At 40.9% G+C, this 24400-nt stretch overlaps 1 protein-coding gene across 1 annotated transcript in view; it reads left to right on the top strand.

Annotated features, from left to right (window-relative positions):
* The window catches only part of LOC117558362 (dipeptidyl aminopeptidase-like protein 6), a gene marked incomplete in the record, with an annotated part of 66302 nt that overhangs the window by 36787 nt on the left and 5115 nt on the right, over positions 1-24400 (top strand). Inside the window, 15 exon segments of the mRNA XM_034234505.1 lie at positions 7217-7315; positions 11714-11808; positions 11910-11984; positions 12505-12557; positions 13367-13448; positions 16667-16787; positions 20296-20450; positions 21130-21227; positions 22118-22244; positions 22855-22893; positions 23031-23138; positions 23214-23305; positions 23391-23438; positions 23522-23634; positions 24338-24385. Of these exon segments, the coding sequence (XP_034090396.1) occupies positions 7217-7315; positions 11714-11808; positions 11910-11984; positions 12505-12557; positions 13367-13448; positions 16667-16787; positions 20296-20450; positions 21130-21227; positions 22118-22244; positions 22855-22893; positions 23031-23138; positions 23214-23305; positions 23391-23438; positions 23522-23634; positions 24338-24385 (1353 nt within the window).

Below are 24400 nucleotides of genomic sequence, written 5' to 3'. Positions count from 1 at the left end.
AGCTTTATTTCAACTTTCAGTTTGTGTGTACAGACAGAGAGATCTAAATACTGTTTCCCACAATCCAGAGGAATACAAATTAATATAAAAATATGTATATACATTACACAATCAACAGACACATTTGTACCAGGGTTTCCGTTAGCCGATAATTACCGGTTTTTAGCTGGTAACATTTAATAAAAACCGGTAAATTCAAAACCTGCCGGTCAAAATGTCCGATGCTCCGATCGATTGGCCGTCGATCATTATCGGCCGATATTCACTCTTAATAGTTTGATCGGTGCTCTCTATAAAGGCCGATCAGGAGAGCTGGATCTGATCGATATGGACATAAACGCGAATGAAGTGTAACCGGACGCGAGAGAGATCAGATCAGCTGCTGCATAATCACCTGAAGCCCCGCCCACTGTTTAGCAAGCTGCATGAGAAACTGACGGGCTGTCAGGAGAGAGGGAGGGAGAGAGGAAAAGAGAGGATCATTATTCCGTTTCTCCCGTGTTATTATTCAAAGTTAATGTAAACTTTTGAATAATGTACTTCATCTACTACAAGTAGTTTGTTTGAATGTAATAATTATGTTGTTTGTGGAATCATTTATTGAAAAATTAATCTGAATTTTTCGATCTGTTACGATTATAAACTGAAGCAATATAAAAATGACTCCCATTAACTGACTTTTAAACATCAGCATATCCGGTCCTAGTCCGGTAATTACCTGCTAACAGAAACTCTGCTACACAATTCTTATTATTATTATTGAAACATGACCGGTACATTTCAAATTTGTCCGGTAAAATAAATTCTGTCCGGACATTTGACCGGCGAGAAAAAATCCTAACGGAAACCCTGATTTGTACATATGCACACATTAAAGACATAAATAAAAGCACAACAATCAATATATACAAAATAACAGACACAATATCTTCCACAATTTACATCAAATGCATGTTCACGTCAGCGTAGGAAGTTGTTTTTCCTTTTATGTAGCGCAGCAAAAAGAAGGGTGTTAGAGGTCTGTGATGCATGGTCGTCTGGCATTCATGCCTCAGACCAAGGTTTCTAACAGTTTTTCTATTCTCCACATCCACAAACCTTCCCTAACCTCATACAAACTAATGTTGGCAAGTGTGTAAAGCAAAACTTCAAACATATTTTTGTATTTGGATGTAAAATAAATGTTGCAACTTTCATCCAAATCATCAAAGGCCCTTGTCTGGCTATAGCTTTTCACAATACAGTGTGCCAAAGTTAGTATTGTAGATTCATGGGAACATTTCGGAAATGTGTGAAATAGCCCTTCTTTGTAATCTCTGTATTCTCACCAAATTGTCATCAAGACTTCACACTAGAGCTGCACGATATTGAACAAAACTGACATTGCGATATTTTTTTCCCCTGCGATATATATTGCGTTTTTTTTAACTATATTTAACCGGATGAAGGATTTTAGTCACGGACGTCTGGATCTTAACTGGTACCTTAAGTCATGATCTAACCAGTGCTTGAATTGGAATGAAAAAGGTGCCAGTACTCTAAAATCAGCAACTTTTTCAAGTCAATTTTATATATACAACTATAATGCTGGTGGGTTTGTCTCTTTACTACTGTATATTTTAGAAAGGTTCACTGTACTTAACATTTTTTATGATAGGCAGCGGATATGGCTAAAGCTCAGTAAGGTCAATATTAACTGAAAATATAGCAATCAAAGTCTAGATCTTCTGCTGAAGACACATGAAGCAGAGACCTTTCAGGTGAGAGCCCCTCTGGTGGTGTTCAACATTAATGACAAGGAAACAAAGCTCTGGTCAGAAGCATTTTTTATAAAAAGCTTTAACAAAATTAAGTATTTCTGTACATTTTGAATGCAATCTAACTTTCCAACTCAGAAAACGAAAAACGAAAAAGTGCCAAAAGTCTTCTCACATGGCTGAGCTGCTTTGCAATATACTTCACCACTGAAGAATACAAATATGTATAAAGTAAACTATGATGCAATCTAACTTTCCAACTCAGAAAAATGATAAAGAGCATGAACAAAGAACATGTAAAAACAAATGCAAAATTTGCACAATCTAAAATGAGAAACTGTAACTGCAAGTAACAAAGTCTGAGCCATGGTAAAGAGTTACATTGAACACCAAGCTGATCAGATAACTCCCTGGTTGGTCTGAAGTCCTTCTATCTCCAGGATCTGTACAAATCGGCACATTATGCCAAAAGTCTTCTCACTGGGTGAGCTGCTTTGCAATATACTTCACATTGTTAGAAAAGGCTCCAGAAGGCCTTGGGGACATCAGTATCAGGGGCTGGAGCTGGACAGGCTCTTTCATCAGCACTTCTCCTTCCCTTTGCCAGCCAGGACCTCACATACTGTTCCGGATTGAACTGTCCAGTGATGGTCCATTACATTTAATGAAAACCAGGCTGGACAGTCAGCTGACAGAGAGAGCATTCCTTTTTGCAGTAAGGATATCGTTCATGCAGCTGAATGCCCGCTCACACTCACTAGTGGAGACAGCGATGGTTCGGACTGCTTTCAGTAGAGGCTCCATGGCAGCAGGTGTACGGGATGCCCTGGTTTCCTTGTATTCGCGAAAGCCCTGAACAGTCTCTCTTCTGTCCACTTTCAGCACTTCGCACAAACGTAGCACCTCTATGTCCCCATACTGTACGTCTAACTCCTCTTCAGGCCAACTTCCAGGATGGATAACTTTCATGTCCTGGATTAGCTGATTGTCCCGGGCCTCCCGGCCATGTAATGGGATTTCTCTTGTGCTGACATGAGAGGAGGTTGTGGAAGTCATTCTGTGTCTCAGATTCTCTACCATACTGTGGAAAAACTGACCTGCATGAATCTGTACAAGCCTGCCATTCTCACGCAGGGCAACACCCTTGAAGGACTTCTCAGCTAGAGCTGTATGAACTGTAGTCATGTGTGGGCCAGGCATGGTGACCATGGATTCAAAAACTCGTATTTCTCGAGTTAAGAGCCTATCTGCTGTAGGCAGTGTCATCTCTCTTTTTTGGAGTTGCCGAGAGAGGTCGCTGAGCTCTGTGAGCGCATCGTACATCAGTCCCAGATTGCTGACAAACGTTGCAGATGTGAGCACATCATCCAGGCCCTTGTACTTCGCTCTGTCTCTGGAATCCCTGCTCGTGTCGTTTGCAGCATTTGTGAAGTGATCATGAAGCACTCGGTAGTTTTCCCAGACTGCTCTGACGCTCCTTTCACTTGAAGCCACCCAGCGGATGGACAAAACACGCCCTATCACCAGGAGACGCTGTCCGACTGCTTGCGCACACTGCGCTAACTGCCTCTGATTTTTGGGGGAGGCATGGAACAAGGAATAGAGTTTGTCAAAAAAGATCTGGAAATGATTGAGCCCTGAGACCTCCTTGACCACATCCCCAACTGCCAGCTCTAGACGATGATTGGAGCAGTGCCACACAAACAGGCTTGGGAATTTACTACACAACTGGGTAGCAACGCCTGTTCTCTTCCCTAGCATGACTGAAGCCCCATCACATGCAAAAGAAATGAAACACTGACCTAAAAAGTCCTCGTTAAAATCTCTTCCAAGACACTCCATTAACGCCTTTGTGATGTCATCAGCCGTTGTTCCATCCAACTCGATCAGCTCCCAAAAAAACGTTTCGGGCTCAGCATCAGCTAATGCTGAGCGTAGACACACAACAAGCACCGTTTTACCACTAATAGTGGTAGATTCATCGACCAAAACACAGAGTTTTCTTTGGTTTTCTGTAATGTCTTTTGCCATTTTTTTCTTCAGCTCATGAGCTATGTGGTCGATGATTTCGCCACAGGTTTTATTGGAGTGCAAAACCCTGCCCACGTTCAGCCCATTCAGTTTCTGTACATTCAAATCAATTGGCATGTCTGTGAATGGCCGGCTATGTTTGCCAATTTTATATGCTGTTCGAAAAACTCTGATAGTGGTGTCTAATTCAGATTTATGCATAGACTGCACTTGATGTTGAATAGTTTCACGTGAAGCAGATGTAAGGATGTCAGCAGCTTTTACATGGGCTTGTGATTCATTATGTTCTTTGATTTTTTTTCTCAGGCTAGCTTGTTGTTTGCCCTTGTCAACACCGAAATGAGACACTGCACACTCACCCCATTCAGTTGACAGTTTCAGTCCTTGTCCAGTGTGTATTCCCAAAGATTTGACATCTCTGCATATCCGACATCCTTGCTTCTTATCTTTAAGAAGGAGCCATGCATTGGTCTTGCAAAAATATTGCACCTGGTCCGTTGTCCAGCAGTCAGGTGCATCGCTTTGCCCGGTGTTGGTGGTGGCAGTTGCGCCAGCAGCAGCTAACGTTAGAGGCTCTGGAGGAGGCGGCGGAGCTAGTGCTAATGCTAATGCACTAGAACTTGGAGCAGGAGGATCAACCAAAGAAAGCTCCCCATCAGACACAATTTCCAACACAGGCACAGCATTCTCTGTATTTGAAGTTTCTTCCGGCGACAACCGCTGTCTTTTTGCACTTTTATTAATCCACGCTAACATTTTAGAAATGCTAATTTGTGACGTGACTTGCTTTCCTTCTCTCGGGGGCGTGCCTGCTCTGTTCTATCACTCTACATAGCCACCCACTGGGTGGGAGTTGCACTGCATAAACACAACACACGTGCATCTAGGTATGTAAATTGTAAAGCATTAAAACATGGTTTTACTAACAGTTTTCAGTATGTTGTTACTTCGGCATTATTATTATTATTATTTGAAACGTGTATTACTATTAAATCACGGTCAAATAGGTTAATTTTGACATAGTCGTTTCCACCACAGTATTTACATGGAGAAGATAAGCCCCGCCCCCTCTCCAGCACGTTCTGTTTGAATGACAGGAGTAAACAGCTGACAGCCGCTGTGAAACTCCAGCGGTTAGAGCGATGAGAATGTCCGTTCGGCACCTCATGACGCATCTACTGAGTACCGGGCGGCTGTATATATATATATGGATGTATAATAAGAACGGCGGGAGAGTGTTGAGTACTGGCACGGTGCATGAGTACCGGAGTACCGCCAGCATGCCGGTACTGAGCAAGAAGTGCCGGTACTCCATGGGTCAGAACCAGAAGTGCCGGTACTGCGTACCGGTGAGTACCGGCCCAATTCCAGCACTGGATCTAACATGTCATGATAATGCATGTTGCTTACCCTCAAATAAGGGGGTTCATTTGTGAAGAAGAGAAGAACCTTTTTGTATCCAAAATAGTTCCAGATGGCAGATGTTGCTTTTCTTTTTGGAAGTAAATCTTCATTCTCGCCGGTATTGTCCTCCTGTGCCTCGCTCATTTTTTACCGGTGTTTTGATGGTCTGCAAACTAGCCAGGCGGGGCCCGCTGTGATCTGATCAAGAATGATTGTGATTGGTGGTTTGCTGTGCATGCAGCCAGCATGTCACTCACTCAAGTACCCCTGACATGAGAGCCGCGCAAGTTTTCCTTTTGTAGCAAGCAGCAATATAATTGTAACATGACGTGTTTGAGTTCATTTACCTACTTAATATCGCACGTCCTACAAAAAAAAAAAAATGTTAATAAAAATAATTAATAAAATCGCACGTCTCTGCGATGTGAATATCGCGCATGCGCATATCGCGGTTATCGCCATGACGCGATATATCGTTCAGCCCTACTTCACACCCAACTGAATATAGTTACAATCTGTTACGTTTCTGAGACGTTTCGATAACAAACCAACGACTGAGACATGATTTCCCTGAATAGTGTCTTCACTTCAGAGTATACATGTATTCTTCACAAAGCTTTGAATTAACAACAAAACATTTCACACACCTCATAATTCTGCCAACAATCTGCCCTTTATAGATTATTTTAATTATAAAATGTGAAACATGCGTCTGATGGATGGATCATAAAACACATCGCGTGTGAAAATCATCTGATACAGTACAGTGTGCCAAATGTTATATGGTTGTTATATTCATTTATTGTATTATTTGAGATTGCCTTCTAAAAAACTAACAAATTCTATTGATCGACACACACCACACACTGCATGCCTCAGTTTACACATATTTGACACACCTATATTGCATACATAACTCGGATGAACCCTCTTTCTCCTCTGCTTTCTCTCAGATCGCAGGCAGCTATTCTAATATTCTAACCTTGTTTGAGGGAGTCAAGGTTTAGCAGATGATAAGCTTCTCCTGTGTGATTGTTTACGGGCTTTCCACAAAGGCGGGGTCATCCTCCCTCTAGGACTAGAGGGAGGATGACCCCGCCTTTGTGTAAAGCCCGTCTGATTACCTAGAGTCTAGGTAATCAGCCTTTTAATGCGTAATTCCATTCAGGCCTGTTTAATGGGGACGATTATGCCGTAATGGCTCCTACTATTTGTCGGTTTGGCACAGCATCAGATATACCATTTCCCTCGTGATGGAAACCTTTCTCCCCTCTCTCTCTTGGAAGACAAGAGAAATGCTCTGATTTTTCAAGCCGTACGCTTTCGAATATCTGACATCGTATTTGCACACTCAAATCTCTCCGCTCAGTCATAACGTGAAGCCTGGCGAAGACCCTGTCAACGGGCTGTTTTACGCAGTATCTCTCGGCTGTCAGCCATCTCGACAGCTCGTGTCTGACGCTTGTTTCCTGAGTTAAGGTATAGAATATACTTAAATGACTCCCACACGCTCTCTTTCTCACATCCACACTAACCCACTGGTGCACCGCTCTTATATGCTCCACCTACAGCTCAGCTGTCAGCTGCAGATCTCATTTGGGGTTTTGTTGATAGAAGGAATGGTTCCCCCGCTGCTGAAAAACAAAGCAGGCAGATGTGAACTTACGCTCTCAGATCAATAGTGCAACACCAGAGGCCTCTTTCTTGTTTGTACCTTGTTCTAAATTGCTCGATCTATAGTGGGCAAAAGTTGTTGGAGGTGATTTCTACAGAAAGAAGAGGGTTATAAAATAGTGAGGTGGTGACATTCTCTGGAGCCCCCTGAGCAATGCAACTAAAGAAGAACAAATCAAAGGATGTCTTCAGTGTTTTCCTCTGAAACTAGCAAACTCTGATGCTTGAAAAAACTAATAAGATTAAAGGACAACTTCTTCCAGAAAATCCTCCTCCAGACCTTGCATATGAGCTGCTGTACGTCACATGTAATTCATGCTTGTTTATTTATGTATTGATGCGCTCGACAGGTGAAGATGACAGCCTCGCCCTTAAGAAGAAAGTGACTATCGAGGATGTTTTTGGTCCAGACCTTCAAATCCACGACCCAGACGCCAGGTGGCTCAGCGGTGAGTGAACAGTGTGACATTCAGCATCCGTCTCACGTGTCAAAACGCAGAACATATCCAGACACATTATGATAGGCATTTTTATTTTCCTTAACTCCAAATGTACCATCTGCATTTGAATCAGACCCACAGTTATGATTTGTCCATATACTGTAGATATAGAAGCTGTTTCTTGTGTGTTGAGCACATAAGGGAAGCCCAACTCCAACATACATTCAAATCAAGCACATGATGCCACTTCATCTTATAGTATAGGAAACTAATAAGGGATTCTTAGGACTTTAGTTGCACAGTTGAGAACATGAATCCTTCCTCTGGCATTCAGGTTGGCAGATTTAAAACATCCAGAAGCAAATTGGGAGTGAATGAATCAGCTTATGGTCATATCATTTAGTAACTTTCTTCTCATTTGAGAGAATGAAAGACATTCTTAGTCAATAAACCAACGATCTAGCATAAAGTAGCATTAATAGGAACAATTAGGAGAGTCGTGATAAACATCGGGTAGTTAAGCTTTAAAGTTTCTTAGAGGAATCAAATATCTACCTTGAGGGCAGTTTGCAGATCAAACCACTGAAACTACGTTAGATGTTAACAGACGGGAGATATAAGGAGAAGCAGTTATTGCAGTAACAAGATTTAAATGGGAAAAGAGTTGTGAGGTAGTTTGGACGCTATAACACTGGAGCTTTATGGATACAAATCAGCAATAAAATATCAAATTCACTTTCTTCAGTCTCACGGAAACCACATTAACAATCGTTTCTCTGCAGGCAAGCCATACAACCTACCTGTTTTTATAGCTACCGGTATGTACCTGCATGTGAGTATAGGATTCTTTGACGTAGGTAAAATAATTGTTTACATACGTTTCTATCAATATAGTCCATTAAAGCTCTCTCTGTTTCCATGGCAAACATATGCAGCGAGTTCAAGCTCATTTTGTACAAACTACAAATTCAGCATGTGATGCACTACTGGTTCAGTAATAAGGAATTCATAAAAACAGATGTACAGTAGAGCAGGTCTGCTGTGACCTCTGTGACCTTCACACTAGCTGCCATCTGTGCTCAGAAACGCTGGATCAGATGACTTGTGCCCTCTGGTGTTCGACAGGAAAAGTATCTGAAATATATGTTTTTATTTGGCTCTCCATGATGAACTGAATCACTGCTACTGTCAATGTCATTTTGCACTATGGTGAAACAGAGGCATTCTGTGTTGGTAGTACAACTTCTTCTTCTACTACAAATGAATTACACTTTGTATTACAGGTAACGTCACCCATTCATGTTTTATCTTAATCTGTTAGTTTCTAAAGAATTGAAATAACCCCATATTTTCAAAATGTCTGGTTGTCACCTGAATAAGAAACAGGGATCACTGAAGCGGTTACATACACATATCATGAGTATTGTGTAGTAATGTGTATAAAAAGGTCTTTTAACATCTGGATCTGGTTTTGGGTTCCAGGCAGATGTTGTTGACCAATCCCTTTTATTTAATTGATAATCTTTTGAGTTATGATATTTTTTATTTAACAGAGAGATCTTAGCCCAAGGGCCACATGATAGCTTTTTCGATTAGCTTCAAACTACATGGAGTTCCCTTAGAGAAAACTGAGCCAATCAAAGCTCCAGAAAGAGCTAATAATTGTATCTTAATACTATTCAGGATTTCTACTCAATGTAGATGTTGCACCTGACAATAATCATTTTCAAATAACTTTGTTTATATAGCACCTTTTCAAAAACGACCGTTACAAAGAGCCTTACAAAGCAACAGCTGGGCATTTGAAATCGACCTATGTATTAGATATAGGACATTAAAATAATAGTAATCTTCTTGTTCAATGCAAACAAGACATTATTTTGTAATCCTTATTCGTTTCCCTTGAAGTACTAAACATAGACCAAGGTAATAGTGGATTAAAGAGCTTTGAAGTAGTTGTTGTAAAGAACTAAAGGTATTGTGATCATTAGAATTAGTTGCCACTATAAAACGTTTTTGTTTTGTTAGAACACAAATCACTTGAAAGAAAGCAACAGCAGCCGTGTGTAGACACAGTGTATCCATCAATGCACCAGCTGACTTGCATATAGGAATAACATTGTGCAGTTGTTTCTACTAGTGACTTCCCATCACACCTGCACACATGCAACCTCACATCTGTATGCATACATGTGAATGAGAGACACATGATGACCTTACATCCGTCCTTTTTTTGCACTGTGCCGACTCTCTCCCTGATTACTTACATTAGCGGCTCATTAACGCATAATTACTTAAGTTCTGTGTCTCCGTGTCCTTCATTCACGAGCGAAATTAAAACGTCCTCAGCACCTGACGAAACTCCGGCAATCAATTGTTTGACATTGCCTCTTGTCAGCTAACTTAATGCAATCAACACCCATTTGCTGCTAATGACCTTCTGATAAGAAACCCAATGGGACAAGCTCACACTTCAGTAGCCCTCATCAATATTTTGTGGGCTTCTTTCACAGGAGTGCGTAATTGATCCTCGTTGCTCTTTGATCACCGCTTGCCTCAGTAGTCTTTGGACTCACCTCGGAGTTTCTCACACAGAGTCAGAGCCAAAGACAAAGGATATCAACTTTTAGACTCTTCTCTGAAACAACGGACTGCTGCTGTCTCTCATTTATATAACAGAAACACACTAATATAATGTCCAACTATGAAAACATCTACATTTAAGAAACTAAAGCCCCATTTTTGACAACAGAGTTACCATTACCATCAAATTAAATGGATCTTCCGTCAGTACAGTTCCCATAATGAACTGACGTTTTCTCTTTTGGGTCCCTCTTCACTAAGTTTTAGCAATACAATGAAACAGAGCAAACTGTGCAGCTCTGCAAGTTAAACATTTCCACTGTCACAAAAAGATGTGACAGGAATGATGAGGAGAACGCTAGAAAAGAGGGATTTGTTCCACCTTAGCACGTCCTTCAAACAATTGGAAAATGTGCACATTAGAGTTAAATCTTTGAAACAACTGGCTTTGTATCGCAAAGGTAACCAGAGGAAGAAAGTCTGGCATTTTAATGAGGAGACTTTTCTTCAGAGTAGCACAGCGGCAGCATACCAGTCTTTGGAGCCTGGACACATCACACACTCACTTCCTGTTTAGAAGGATAAATAGATACGTAGATACTCTCTTTGTCCCTGTGGGGAAATAGGTTTGCAGCACAAACACAAAGCATCTCAACTTCTCAGAAGTCACCACTAGACATACTCCCACACATACCCATACTTTGCACTTTGCTACAAATGAGCTGTAGGAAAATAAAAGTTAGAATGGACCAGAGCAGCTCCACACCCTTTTTGACCATGAAGGCCAGGAGCATGGAGCATAGGGGGCAATAAACTAGACATTATTGCTAAAACAGTCCAGATTGAACTTGAGTTCATCAGCTGGACAGAAACACGACTCAAAATGGATCTGCTGTCTAATGGATGTGTCAATAAGCAACTGTTCCCTGGATCAATAAATAAGTCATGTGTTGTTTTACTACCCGAGAGTGGGACACAAATGTGTTGATGTTTAATCAAATCCAGTGTGAAGAGGAATAACCAAGCCACATTAGTTATTGTCCAACAATAAATCAAGGCCTGTCCTTAGAAATCAGACATCCAAAAGGTTATAACCATATGCAAAAATAAATAGTATTATAAAAGTAAACATTTAATTATACATAACCCAAAAATAATACTTTTGTATCATATAAAAAATGAATAATAGGGTAACAACTTTAAAAATGGTTAGTTACTGCAGGTTTAATAGCAATATTGCTTACTCAAGACAATCGATAAAGGTTGAGAAGGAGGATACACACTTAATCATTTGCTTAGGTATTCAACCTTCGACACAGTTAATCATTTTCTCGTATCACTGTCTCCTTTTCCATGGCATAGATCTACGGCCTTGGGTATTGCTGCTATCTCTCTTTAGGAGGGGCAGCTTGGGCGCATTGTGCTTGCCAGTCTATGACAGAGCACAAGCCGCCATGAGGTAGTTTACTGTTCAGAGACGAAGGTTCCCTGGCGCACATTCTTTTCTATGGACGAGAGCTCTAGTTGGATTCATGGTCCATATTGCTTTAGTCTCACTGATGAAGAATGTTGATTATTACACTCCGAACTAGTTAAAACCTCGAGCTACAGAAAGAGTTCTTCAGAATTGGTTTGGCAACCGCTGTGTCAACTCGTGACACACCACCTGTCTTGTCAATTCTCCGACCGTAACTCTAAATAAACCACCAGTGTTTGCCATCAAAGCTCCAGCTCTCCTCGTGCCTCTCTGAGTCCTGTTTCCAATTGCTACAGAAGTTTCCCCCACACCTCCCTGATTGGTTGATTTGACTTTTGCCATTACAGACAACGAGCTGCTGTATCGTACAAGGGAAGGAGATGTTGTGAAGCTGAATGTTCACACAGAGGAGAGAACGGTCGTCGTGCTGAACCAGTTGTTTGTGAGTATCCTCTAACTCCGTCTTCAAGAGTAGTAAGTGGACTCTCTCCTGCTGCTGTGGTGGGTGTTTCACTCACTACAATTTGTATTTTCTCCATGCAGGACAGATCCAGAGCCGCAAGGTACCAGGTGTCTCCTGACATGCAACACGTGTTGTTCGCCTTTGAGGTGAAGCCGGTAAGAAACACTGAGAGTGATACCTGGAAACATTTCATTTTGTCCTTCAATTAGCTGTTTTTGTAAATATCTGTTGGAGTGATATGAAATGCAGCAAAACAAAGCAAATACATAGTTTGTGTGCAGCAAAAACTAAATACAATAACACAATTGGCAAACATGAAATGAATGACCCCAAAAGGTTTTTCTTTCGAACAATTCACACAATGTTGAAATGTTTTTGAATATTTTTCATAATCTAATGGGAAAGAAGATCAACACATTTGTAATACAGGTTTGGCTGTCATTTCAATACTTGTATTTCCAGTCTCAAATGAATTTGACAATGGACTATTTAACATTTGTAGAAATTCGACATAGTGCATGTTTTCACTTTCTAGAGCAGGATGGTTTGGATTTTGTTCATGCATTTGGGGATAAGCCGTATATCTCGCAATGTAGAAAACAGATGAACTATAAACGTTGGAGCTGAAATGTCTGCTGCAGATGTCAGCTCTCTTAATGATGTTTGTCTTTGCAGATCTACCAACACTCCTATCTGGCCAAGTACATTATTTACAGCCTTGTGACACAGTAAGAACCACTTATGTTGTATCTCTTGAATTGTCTGTTGCTTTTATCCTTTTACTGTCTGTATAGCAGATGTGTGACTTGACTCAGACTGAAACCACAGATTTGAATATTCTAAATTTCTTTAGATACAATAATTACTGCGACTTATAATAAAGCAAAAGTGTTTTTGATATGTTTGGACCCTGTACTTAAATATATTCATAGGATCTGATGACTAGTACGTTTTCTCCAGTCTAAAGCACCTTGCTGTGGAGATTCACAAAAAACGGTGCTTATTGATATTACCCATGATATGGGTCAAAAATGGCATTACATTTGGTGAAAAAGGCTTTATATCTTTGAACTAAAAAGTCTTGATTTGGGAATCGCAAAACAATGATTTGGTCCGCCCTGTGTCTGTATGCCTCTCAGATCTGCGACTGGACGCTAATCTGCCCTCAGCCTGACCTCCTGTTGACAGTTCACTGCCCTCAGTCCCCTTTACCTGTTTCTCTGACTTTGTGTGAACGCATTAAAGCTCAATTTAGTTTTGTGCGCCGTGTTCAGCCTGCCTGTTTTTAGCCTCTCATCCATCCTTGTCTGCTTATTGCCCCACTGTTCTGTATTTGTAGTGAGCCAAGCAAAGTCAGCTTGTGCTAAAAAAAGGATATGGATGATTGATGAAGCCTACATTGAGAGAACAATCCCAAAAAACACACACGACTTCCTTCCTCTGACTGTGCATTCGTGTTCAGATGCATACTGTATTGTGCATGTAGCGCAAAAACAGACAAATATGTTATTGTTTTTTTAATGTCTTGCCTCCACAGGGAGACTTGGCCTTTGAAGCCCCCCGAAGTGCACGAAGCTGTCCTGCAGTTTGCCGGATGGGGACCCCGAGGCGAGCAGCTGGTAAGGAGGCCGTGCCCCCGAGATTACTCTGTGAATACTGGCACGCTGGTGGAGATCTGTCAGAATTACCCTGGCATCGCAGACGGGGCACACAAGTGATTTATGGTTTTTCACAATTGAACAGACAATTGTCGTGGCGATAAGAGGTTTATGTGCACTGTAATGACCACTTTAAGGATTTCCAGGCTGAGCTCTCCTTGCTTTGACCTCCATCAATGTCACCGTGAAGCAAATGTCCTTTTTACTTTCATAACTTGGAGACAACACATGAGCTGGTGAGAGCCACAGTGGCAGATGGCCTCGGTGTGGCTCAACCAGGCCTTGGACAGTCTGGGGTTGCTGGTGGGGGGAGCACACTCACATGGCACAAACTAGAGTGTGTGTGTGTGTGTGTGTGTGTGTGTGTGTGTGTGTGTGTGTGTGTGTGTGTGTGTGTGTGTGTGTGTGTGTGTGTGTGTGTGTGTGTGTGTGGTGTGTGTGTGTGTGTGTGTGTGTGTGTGTGTGTGTGTGTGTGTGTGTGTGTGTGTGTGTGTGTGGTGTGTGTGTGTGTGTGTGTGTGTGTGTGTGTGTGTGTGTGTGTGTTGGTTTGGAACCATCTACATTTGGTTGACAGATTTAGTGAAATGCACCATTTGATTGGTGTCTTCAATTTGGTTTTATTGCAGTTCTTATTCGCATCTCAATCATTCGTGTTCTGCGCTGTTCATATGATGTGTTCAGTGCTGAACTACTTATATAATCAAGTTTTCTAAACTAGTCGCCAGAAGTCCTTGGATTATAAAACATCTTTAACCAAAGGGGGAATGTTTGTATTTGTATTTACTTTCATTTCTGACCGCATTCATAACAAGGAATAACCCGAATGGTTCAAACTCATATCAATTGAATAGTAGCAGCAGTACATTGTTCATGAATTCAATGAAGTCTTAATTAACTTTATATTAATGTGTGATTCTCCTGACCATGTAAAGTAGAATCGGTATATTGATATGTCCTCTGAGACACACATTAACCCATTTTCAAATAAATACATGTTCAGTGGAAGTCATTTGGCTTGGAGTGCCTCAGATCAGGAAGAGATAAAGTAATGTGAGAAAACTAATAGGTTGTTAGTCTCTTAGTCTTTTCATGCAATTCGTTGACAGTAAGAAAAACATGGAAGATGAATCCTTTGATGAGCTTACAAGTGCCATTGACCCAGGCACCTGCTTATCCCTTGTGTTGTTTCCTCTCCTGCTGCCTACGTCGTTTTTTACCCTGTTGAATTCAAATGAGTTTCTGTTTGGATTGCAGGGCTTAGACAACAGACAGCCCCATGTTTCATCAGCTATTACCTGGAAGCCTTCTCTCACTCCATAATTGCTCTTATCGTATCATTTGCTTAAATGACAGATACATTGCTGCGAGAAAAATATTCACATTTCAAGTGTGGGATGAGACTTTGTCTGCTGAGGGAAGAAAGCAGAGTAATTTGCGATGGTGATAGTACACCTGATTGTTTCTCTGCCGTGCTGCTACTGCAGCTCCGCGGTTCGTTTAATGAACAGCTGGGGTCATGCGAGAGAAATGAGATGAGTTCTCGTCTTTTGTTTTTAGTCTGACCTGGCAACATTGGAGACGTTTCCTTTTTTTTCTCTCTACACTATCTCTAAAATGATTTCCTAGGTTTATTCGACTTGGAGTCATTTATAATCAGGTGAGTGCTTCATCAGCACATAAAGGCGTGTTTGTGGCAGTAATGCTGTGTGCAGTGAAGCATCAGATGTACAGTGAGAGGAGATGAATCCTGCGACACTCGCCTCATTAAGCTGCCAGCAATTACTCCACCGTGACAGAGCAATCAGTGAGGCTGGGTCAACACACACACACACACACACACACACACACACACACACACACACACACACACACACACACACACACACACACACACACACACACACACACACAAAGGTAACATTACCCGAAGGAAAAGGGGTGAAACAAGGAAGTGGATTTAGAAGAAAAATGAAGCCAAATGAAAATGCCACTTGAAAAATTGCGATATTTCACAACTGAAAACACACGCTCCCACACAAAGAGAAACCCTGCTTTGTGAGCTTCACAGGTATCTTTGATGTTGCTACTTTCATCTCGCCCCCCTTGAATATTGAAAAGGCATTGAATGAGTTCAGAGTTGCCCTTTGCTTTTCAGAGTGCATAATTTACGACTAAACGCTATAACGGGTCCTGCCTTTAACATGGAGACAAGACCCTTCTCTTTTAATCATTTGGTGCTAATAATGTGAAGTTTAATCAAGGTTTTGAGGCAGCTTTGTTGAAGACATAATTATTGATAATGAAAACACTCAGTTTTTGGGTGTAACTTATTGAAAGCTGCCTTTGACTTCCATTACTTCCTGTCTGCTTTTGTTGCATTTGCCAACGACCAGCTTCCTTTGCTTTACACAGCGCTGCATTCATCTGTTTTTCTCAGATGTCGATCCCACAATATACAACTTTGATTTTCTCCACAGCAGCCATAGATCAGAGCCAAAGCAGCCATGTTTTTCTCTTTTTTTGATTCTTGTGCCGTTGATGAGGCTTACATTTATCTGGAGAGGTTTCGGCTGACAGCCCAGCCACACCAACACGGCCTGTCCTTCAGATAACAATCCATCCCACATTCATCTCCCTCATGCTGGCACCAGGTGAAGCAGTGTAAACACTGGAGGGGATTGACAGAGGAAGTGTCACGTACTTATCTGCTAGCAGTGTGTCTTAATTTCTGCAAGCGATGCCATCGTTGCGGCTTAAATCAGAGGCCTAACCCGCGGCTTAGATCCGCTGTCGCCCACCCTGAGGAGACAGCATGATGTCTCAATAAACACAGGGGCCAAAATGTGTGTGTGTGTGTGTGCCAGTAGGGCATCTTTCATACTGCGCTTGAGAGGAATCCTTCTCCAGCAGTAATGAGGCAAATATCCCTTAATACAACGCTTAAGGCAGGTGTTGTCTGAGACTGTATTAGCCTGTAAGTGTCATTGAGTGGGTGTTTATCTGGATTAAGATAAAGTCATTATGTGGGTTTAGGGTAAAGGCTCTTACTGTGTTATGGACAGAGAATTGTGAGACGCAGAGGCTGAGAGAATTGTAGGTTACAGAAGTACAGATAATGATTTTTCATACAGTGAAACAGAGACTAATGTTGGTCCTTCTTTTTGCTTCTCCTTGTCCAGATCTTCATATTTGAAAACAATATCTTCTACAGATCAACAATAGATAACCGAGCCATCCGCCTGGTTTCCACGGGTAAAGAGGGAGTCGTCTTCAACGGCCTTACTGACTGGCTGTACGAGGGTAAGACAACGACAAACTCCAAAAAACACTGCAAAGCCCATCATTTATATCACATCAATCTTTACGTGTTGCAAAAAATTGACTTTCATCAAAGTTTGAATACACAGTAGGAATTTCTGTCACTTTCTGAATTGACAGAACTAAAGTTAGTCTAAAAGTACATTTCATTGCCAAAGGTACAAGGACAGCTGAGCACCAAACTTGCATGTGATCATTGAACATGTCTAATCAAAACCCTGGGCATTATCTAGCTGTTGCATCACTCTTCACCCTGGTAAGTCTTTCATCAGGATTTTGGAGCGTGAAATTGACTTTTGGAGGTTGGATTTTCGATGATTTGTCCTGGCTTGTATTCGTTATTCCAAATAAGGTGAGGTGAACATTTGAAATCACAATATTATCTGAAACATCGTTTTTAATACAGTAGCTGCATTACTATACTGATATATTATCTACCCTTAAGGTGATATGGCATATATCTTAGCATTAGCATCAATTTGGAGTCGTTTCACAAGTCTATTATTAACTCTGTTGCTACAATTTGATTGTGGTTTTCTGAGGGAAATACCTGGTGCTTTAGATGTTGAATGCTCCGCTATGTTCAGCAGTCGCTAGCTTTGCTGTTTGGTGCTTGATCTGAAAGGAAATTCAGAATAAGGGGATGATTTCATTGTGGATTTGTAAAGCAGCCATTTTGAATATACTGTACATGTGTGCAATACAGATATTTATTCCAGGCTCTTTAATGGATCAGCCTTTGGTCTGGTGTGTCCACCTGCATTAGCACATATGCTGTATTTAGCCAACTACATTTAGAAACACATTTGGATTCAGTGTTGTGACACCTGCCCCCCACCCGGAGGCGTGTTGTGAGTTTTCTGTTCATGATTCAATTTGAAAGAGCACAGCTGGCTACGTTTGAGCGCCCCTCCCTCTCTAGACTTCCCGTAGCTTGTCTTTGTGTTATGGCAGTTTTAATTAATTCATGTCTGCGGCGCTGCAATCTCAATAAGCAGATGTTCAAAAGCTGGCAAACTTGTAAATTAATATGAGACGTTTTCTGATTACTGCATATGTGAAACTGACATTGCAATTACATACCACTCGAATATGGCTTTGTTCACACACACGCTGCCATGTTTCAGACGATTCCTCTCACTGTGCAGTCATTTATTAAGTGCATAGATTTCTTATTTAGTAAGTGAGGACTTATTTTTCTGGCACTATTGAAATTACTATAATAAGGATTGCAGTATAGTTGTATAATGTAATTGCAAAATGCCCATTATATTGAGGGAAACTCTGCATGAGCTGCTTCAGGGTCGACTCTAATAGGGTTTTTCATTAATGGGATTATTTAATTGTTGTGGGCACATAACACGACATGAATGTTGTTGTGTTTCATGGATTCGTCAGGGTTTTAATAGACTGCCTCACAAAAGCTGAAATGACACAGGTCGGTGTAATGTTTTACAGATACTATATTCAGCTGAGATACAGTAGGTTTGTCTGAAAAAGGGTTCAAGGTGAGGCTTCCTCTTCTCTCCGGTACCTCTGCAGTCAGAGTTCCTTAACCTTGACTGAAATAATGTACTTGCTTATAACCCCTTGAGCTTAAAAAACTCTAAATTGAATTCCTTTAAATGTCCACATAATGGCATAAAACCTTTACATGTGACAGAAAGGGACTTTTATTCATGAATGAGCTTTTTTCTTAGTTCACTAAAGGAACAGCGTACTGTGCAGATTTTTTTAAGGTTTGAACAATGCTGATAAGAATACATATCAGTGAGTCTTTGATAAAATGTAATTAGTCAGAGAAACGCATCAACGTGTGTGAGCTCTAACTTTGATCAGCAGATTAAAGACAGGGAAGTCATTATAAAGTTGGGAGGATTTTTGATGTTTCCTGTAGAGCAGTAGGTTGGGGGGATTGAGGAGATGAAAGAAATATACTTTAATAAAAAAGCAACATGGTAGTTCATGTGTATACTACTTATCTATTTGGGTTTCAGTCTGTGTGTGTATCTCCCCAGCTGATGGATGTTAAGACAGCTGTGTGTTATCATGCACAGAAGACTGTGGCACCCAACACTGACAGTGTCCGAGTGAATGAAACACACAATCATGCCATGTTTTTGTGGCACTGTACATTTTGTTACAGGAAATATTCATATTTTTGTCTTTTATGGAGTGCAGATTGAATCCTTTGGTTGAGGTAAATGTCCAAAAAGGCACTATCTTTGTAAGAGCAGCTTGCCAGGACATTTATTAAGTGCTCTGACCTTCATCAAATAATGGATTAAATAAATGATATGTTGTGCTGGGTTCCAGAGAACATTTTGTTGGCAAATGTTTTTCGGCACAGGCCTTGAATATCCTGATGCACTCAAACAAATAGTCACCCTTAGAGTAAGAATGGGGGGAAAAAAGGTGTAGAAATACCTCCCTGAATAGTGTCCTTCTCGCTGTCTGACCTTGTTACAAAAGACTTTCCATTTGTAATATGAAAACAAATATAGCCTCAGACATCAATGATAACAAAATGATAAACTCTATTGATGTTGAGCTGATCCTTTTTGCCAAGAAAAGACTGTTTTTTTAATCTCCACATGTAGGTACAGTAGTTTGTACTGCAAGTGCTTTTCATAGAGCACTACTGCCCCCTGCTGGATGAAAACCACTCATCAGGAAGCTGCTGAAACGTATTAGGGAGGCTCAACAAAATAATATGATTTCTCTTGTGAGGAGAGAACCCCTATTTTTGTCTTGGTTTCTTCCATAATGTCAGCTCCCTCAGATAAGTTGTCAATTAATCAAAGCCCACTCACAAGGAACATTTCACGGCAGTTTTCAATACTGTAAAAAATGGCAATGCGAGAAAAAAAAAACATGTTTTCCCACACATGGTAAACAACGGAATTTGCTTTGCTCCAAAATAAGAAAGAAAATGTAATCCTCGACTATTGTAGTATAATGTTTTACAATGATTAATATTCACTTTCAGTAGCAGATTCCCAGGCATCAACTCTACATTAAAATGGTGTAGATACTGCAATGCACTTTTCTGGTTTCTGTAGTTGAAACTGTCAAAAATGTAATATGAGTAATTGGTTTATTCTTCCTCAGCCATAAACATAAATCATCTGTGATGTTTGTATAATTCAACTAGTGTCTGTTTAAACGGTATCCTATTGGAAATGTCTTCATCAATGTCAGAGAGTAAGGAGTTCATAAACACCAGCTAACATAGCCGCTAATTGAGCTGCACACACTTTATATGTAAAACATTGCATTTTATTGAGATGTAGTGTTGCCTTTGTTGTTGTTTGTTGACCGTTGTGTAAGGACGTTCAAATAATGAAATTGATTTTTACATGGATTCGACTTTTCAGCCTGGTCTTATGAAAACATCCTTTGATTTTGTTCAACATCTCACTTGTTTTATGGATCTCATTTTAATGGATGCCTCACAGTGTGTGTCTGATCTGGTTGTTGTGTGTTACAGAGGAGATCCTGCAGACACACATCGCCCACTGGTGGTCTCCGGACGGGCTGCGCCTGGCCTACATGACCATCAACGACACGCTGGTGCCAAAGATGGAAGTTCCCTTCTTCACAGGATCGCCGTACCCCGCCACCTTGGAGTATCACTACCCCAAGGCAGGTCTACAGCCTCCATCTCACACTCATTCTTAGTCTGAGCAAATTCAAAGCAGCTATAAACAATGTCTTCTGCTCAATTAAAAAGATTTTCACTTATGATTTTTATGGGTTTCTTAAAAATGTCACTAAGGGCAGTGAAATGCATTTTTCTGAAAAATAATCCATAAAGAATACATTTAAATGTAATTGAAATTAAATAAACAAAGACACAAAAAATAACTTTAAAATAGCAGATGCCAATAAAATAAGAAAAACACAACAACTACATAATATTAACTACCGGTATTATATCAAGTGTGTTTTAACAGCTGACAGAGTTTTTTAGATATCACTGGTTGATTGTATTTGAGAGAAGATGGTAGTCACCTCTGGGACCTGAATGTATGCTAATAACTACACTATACCCTCACTGAGGCTGATGGATGTGTACATTAGCCACTGTATGCTAACATCACCATATCAATAGACAAGGTGAAGATACGTGTGCACAACTGGTTTCCGTTGTCAGAAGCCAAAGATCCCTAATTGGAGCTTTAAATATTCACTTCCTTGTTGTTATGCATAAGGGACTTTGATAGATAGAACTTGTTTAACTCTGAAGACGACGGAAAGACAATTCATCACTGTCTTGAAGTGAAATCCAGTCTGACCTATCTGGTTTCCTGTTGGCCTGCAGGCTGGGGAGGAGAACCCTGTGGTGCACCTGTCAGTGGTGAGCCTCAACGGGCCCCTGCACACCGTGGTGATGAAGAAACCTGATGACCCCCGCATCGGGTGAGTGGCAGCACAACCCTTCCTCATTGTGTCTGAGGTAACAAGCAACAAAAATAGTCCTGGAGCATTTTCCTAAAGGGGGTAGTTCATCATCAAACTCCAAACATGAGTTTTCCTTTACCTGGAGGGCTATTTAGTGTCTCTGGAATATAATGGAACTACTGTATGTGGCCGTTAATATGGAGAGAAGTTATCATTAGTAATTTATTTTTACTTTATTGTCTGTTATTTAATTAGCTATTTGTGGATCAGTTCATAGAATGAGTTGTCAATCAAACTGTGTTATCAATACTATGTGACTCCAAATAAAGAATTCAAAGAAAGTAGACACCTCTACGGTCGTTATCTCTGCCACTTACACCAAAACAATCTAGATTGATAAATAGCAATACAGGTAAAAGGATAAATATGTATTTTTGATTCTGGGTTAAACTGCCCATTTAAAGGTCATCCATTATGCAAAATCCACTTTTCCATGTCTCTTCTACATCAACATGTGTCCCCTCTGTGTGAAGAGATTCTGAAAGTTTCAGGAAAAAAGATTCTCTCTCTTTTTGTCCTGATCCATTTCTATAAAAACCTGTCTGAAAATGAGCTGATCAGATTTTGGCCACTTTATGATGTCATGACGATTTTTTTGGCTTGTGTAACCATTAGCCAATCACCAACCAAGGTAACCCCTCCCCCCACCTTATCACCTGAATCTCCTCCTAGAGCACCATTTTGTTTTTTTTAACCAAATATCTCCCAGAGGGACGTGGGGAGTAGCTCCTTATTTGATCTGAGACCTATAATATATTGATGAAAAACAGTATAATAGGGGACCTTTAGGGAAGCTAAGACAGAGGTCGTCAGCGCCGGACATGCATTCTCACTTTCTTGTTTTCCAGGAGGGAGTATTATATCACCATGGTGAAATGGGCCACCAGCACTAAACTGGCTGTCAACTGGCTGAACAGAGGCCAGAACAACTCCATCCTGACTCTGTGTGAGGCTACCACTGGAGTCTGCATTAAGGTGAAGCCTCCTGCAAAGTGTCCTTGACAAAGTGTGAAATCAGCCAACTAACAGCCGTGTGTAGCTAGAGCTTGACGTGGCTTATTCCTTTGTACCCAGACATCTATTGTTGCCCAAAAACACCTGCATGAGAAACAACACTGCTCTGTTTGACATGTTCCTTTCATTACGGTGAACACGCGGTTTATTTCGAGTCAATCCCATAAACACCGTTCTGCTGCTGCTCGTGCACCAAAATCACAGAAAATAATCCCTAACAAATTTGCTTTCTAGTCCTTCTTTGTTAACGTTTTCTAAAGATTACTGTTCCCAGCGGTTTTTGAAAATGATTTAACTTTTCTTTTTTTAACTGAAGTGTAAATTCTGTTTTTATTATGAATTGTTCATCATTTTAGGGAAATACTTCTCTCCGTTTAATGTTGAAAAAACTCTTTTTTTGCCGTGTATTTCTCAAAATATCATACTTTTGATTCATCTTATCTTCCATAAGAGGGACCGGTCTTAAGGCTGAGTACATTAACATAACAATATCTGTAATTCGTATGTAATTTGGATTCAGGAAAATGCCATCATCTTCAATTATACTCTTGTTGCTTTGTTTGTTATACAGAAACATGAGGATGAGAGTGAGAGCTGGTTGCACAGACAGGTGCGTGATGGGAACATTGTTCCTCTGTGGTCGTGTGTAGTTTTTACTTTGTGTGTCTGAGCTTGTAAACAAGAAATGCAAAAGCCCAGCAGGCATGTTTTGGGACACATACAGATGTTTTTCCACCCTCTCTGCAGAATGAAGCTCCGCTCTTCTCCCACGACGGACACAAATTCTTCTTCACCAGAGCAATCCCTCAGGGTGGGAGAGGAAAGTTCTTCCACATCTCTATGTCCACCACTATGGTAATGAAAGACCCTTATATTATCTGTGTTGAAGGTTTGGTACAGTGTGTTTAACGGCCCTTCACTGTCTTCTAGTCGAACACGAGCACAGACATCCTTCAGTCTCTGACCTCCGGAGACTGGGACGTCACCAGCATCCTGGCCTACAATCATGAAAGGAACCTCATGTAAGACATTCAGATGTGTTTTAAACCGCCGGTATCGTGTCGTGGTTTTTCTGTTATTTGATGCTCATGTTCTGATGTGTTCCAGATACTTCCTAAGCACAGAAGACGACCCCAAACGACGGCACTTGTACAGGTCAGATTTTCTTACAGCTTGTGAGTGCTTCTGTGTTTTTCTCCAAGTGCTGTTAATGATACTCACTCAGTGCCATCCCACAGCGCCGACACGATCCCTCCGTTCAACCGCTGCTGCCTGTCCTGTGAGTCCAATTGCGGCTATGTGGACGTTTCATTCAGCCACAACATGCGGTACTTCTTACTCAACTGTAAAGGTGAGCATCCTTGACCTTGAATCTCTTGAGTGAAAACTATTTTGCTTACTGCAGTCTGAGAGCCTTTTACACTGCAGCACTCCTGAGGATGAGAGTCTGCAGAGAGCCATACTCAGTAAAAGGCGTAACTGAATCAAGGCTCCTCGTCAGGTTGAGAGCTTGTATCGAGCTAGACATTAGCAGATAAAACCAAACCACTGCGGGATCCCTCTGATCAGCCACAGAGCGAAATGTATTGTCTGTCTGCATGCCAACAGTCATGCTGACAGTGTCCTTCTTACTATTTGTCATATAAAAATAGACTTTGTTATTGTTTTCTAGATATTCCTTGGAGGTACACTGTCATTATTTTTAGGTTTTCTGCCCTTGTGGCTTCATCGCAGGGGCACAACATTACCATTTTTATGGAAGCTGATTTGTTCAGGAGGCTAACTCCCAAAAGTGCCAGTGGCTTTCTTTATTAATTGGATCTTTGGAGAGCAGCTCCATTGTGAAATAATAAGCCATTTCCTCATGGGATGGAAGTAGATTAACTGTTGAAGCTGTTTAACATGAGACAGGGTTTCCGATGCAGGGATTGCAGAAAAGGATTGGGTTTCAGAGGCTTGATTACTTTTGTGACATTTGAGCCTTTTGTTGCATGCAAATGAACTTCTATTACTGTATTCCTGCTAACGGTGTTTCCCTGAATTGTTCCATGTAGGTCCAAATATACCCAGTGTGGCTATCTATAGAACTGAGGATAAACAGAGTGAGTGTTGTCCTC

This window comes from Gymnodraco acuticeps, unplaced genomic scaffold (assembly GCF_902827175.1).
Source record: "Gymnodraco acuticeps unplaced genomic scaffold, fGymAcu1.1, whole genome shotgun sequence".
In the NCBI taxonomy this organism is placed as follows: Eukaryota; Metazoa; Chordata; class Actinopteri; order Perciformes; family Bathydraconidae; genus Gymnodraco; species Gymnodraco acuticeps.
Note: the sequence above shows the minus strand (reverse complement) of the source record. Positions and strands in the feature narration are given on the sequence as shown.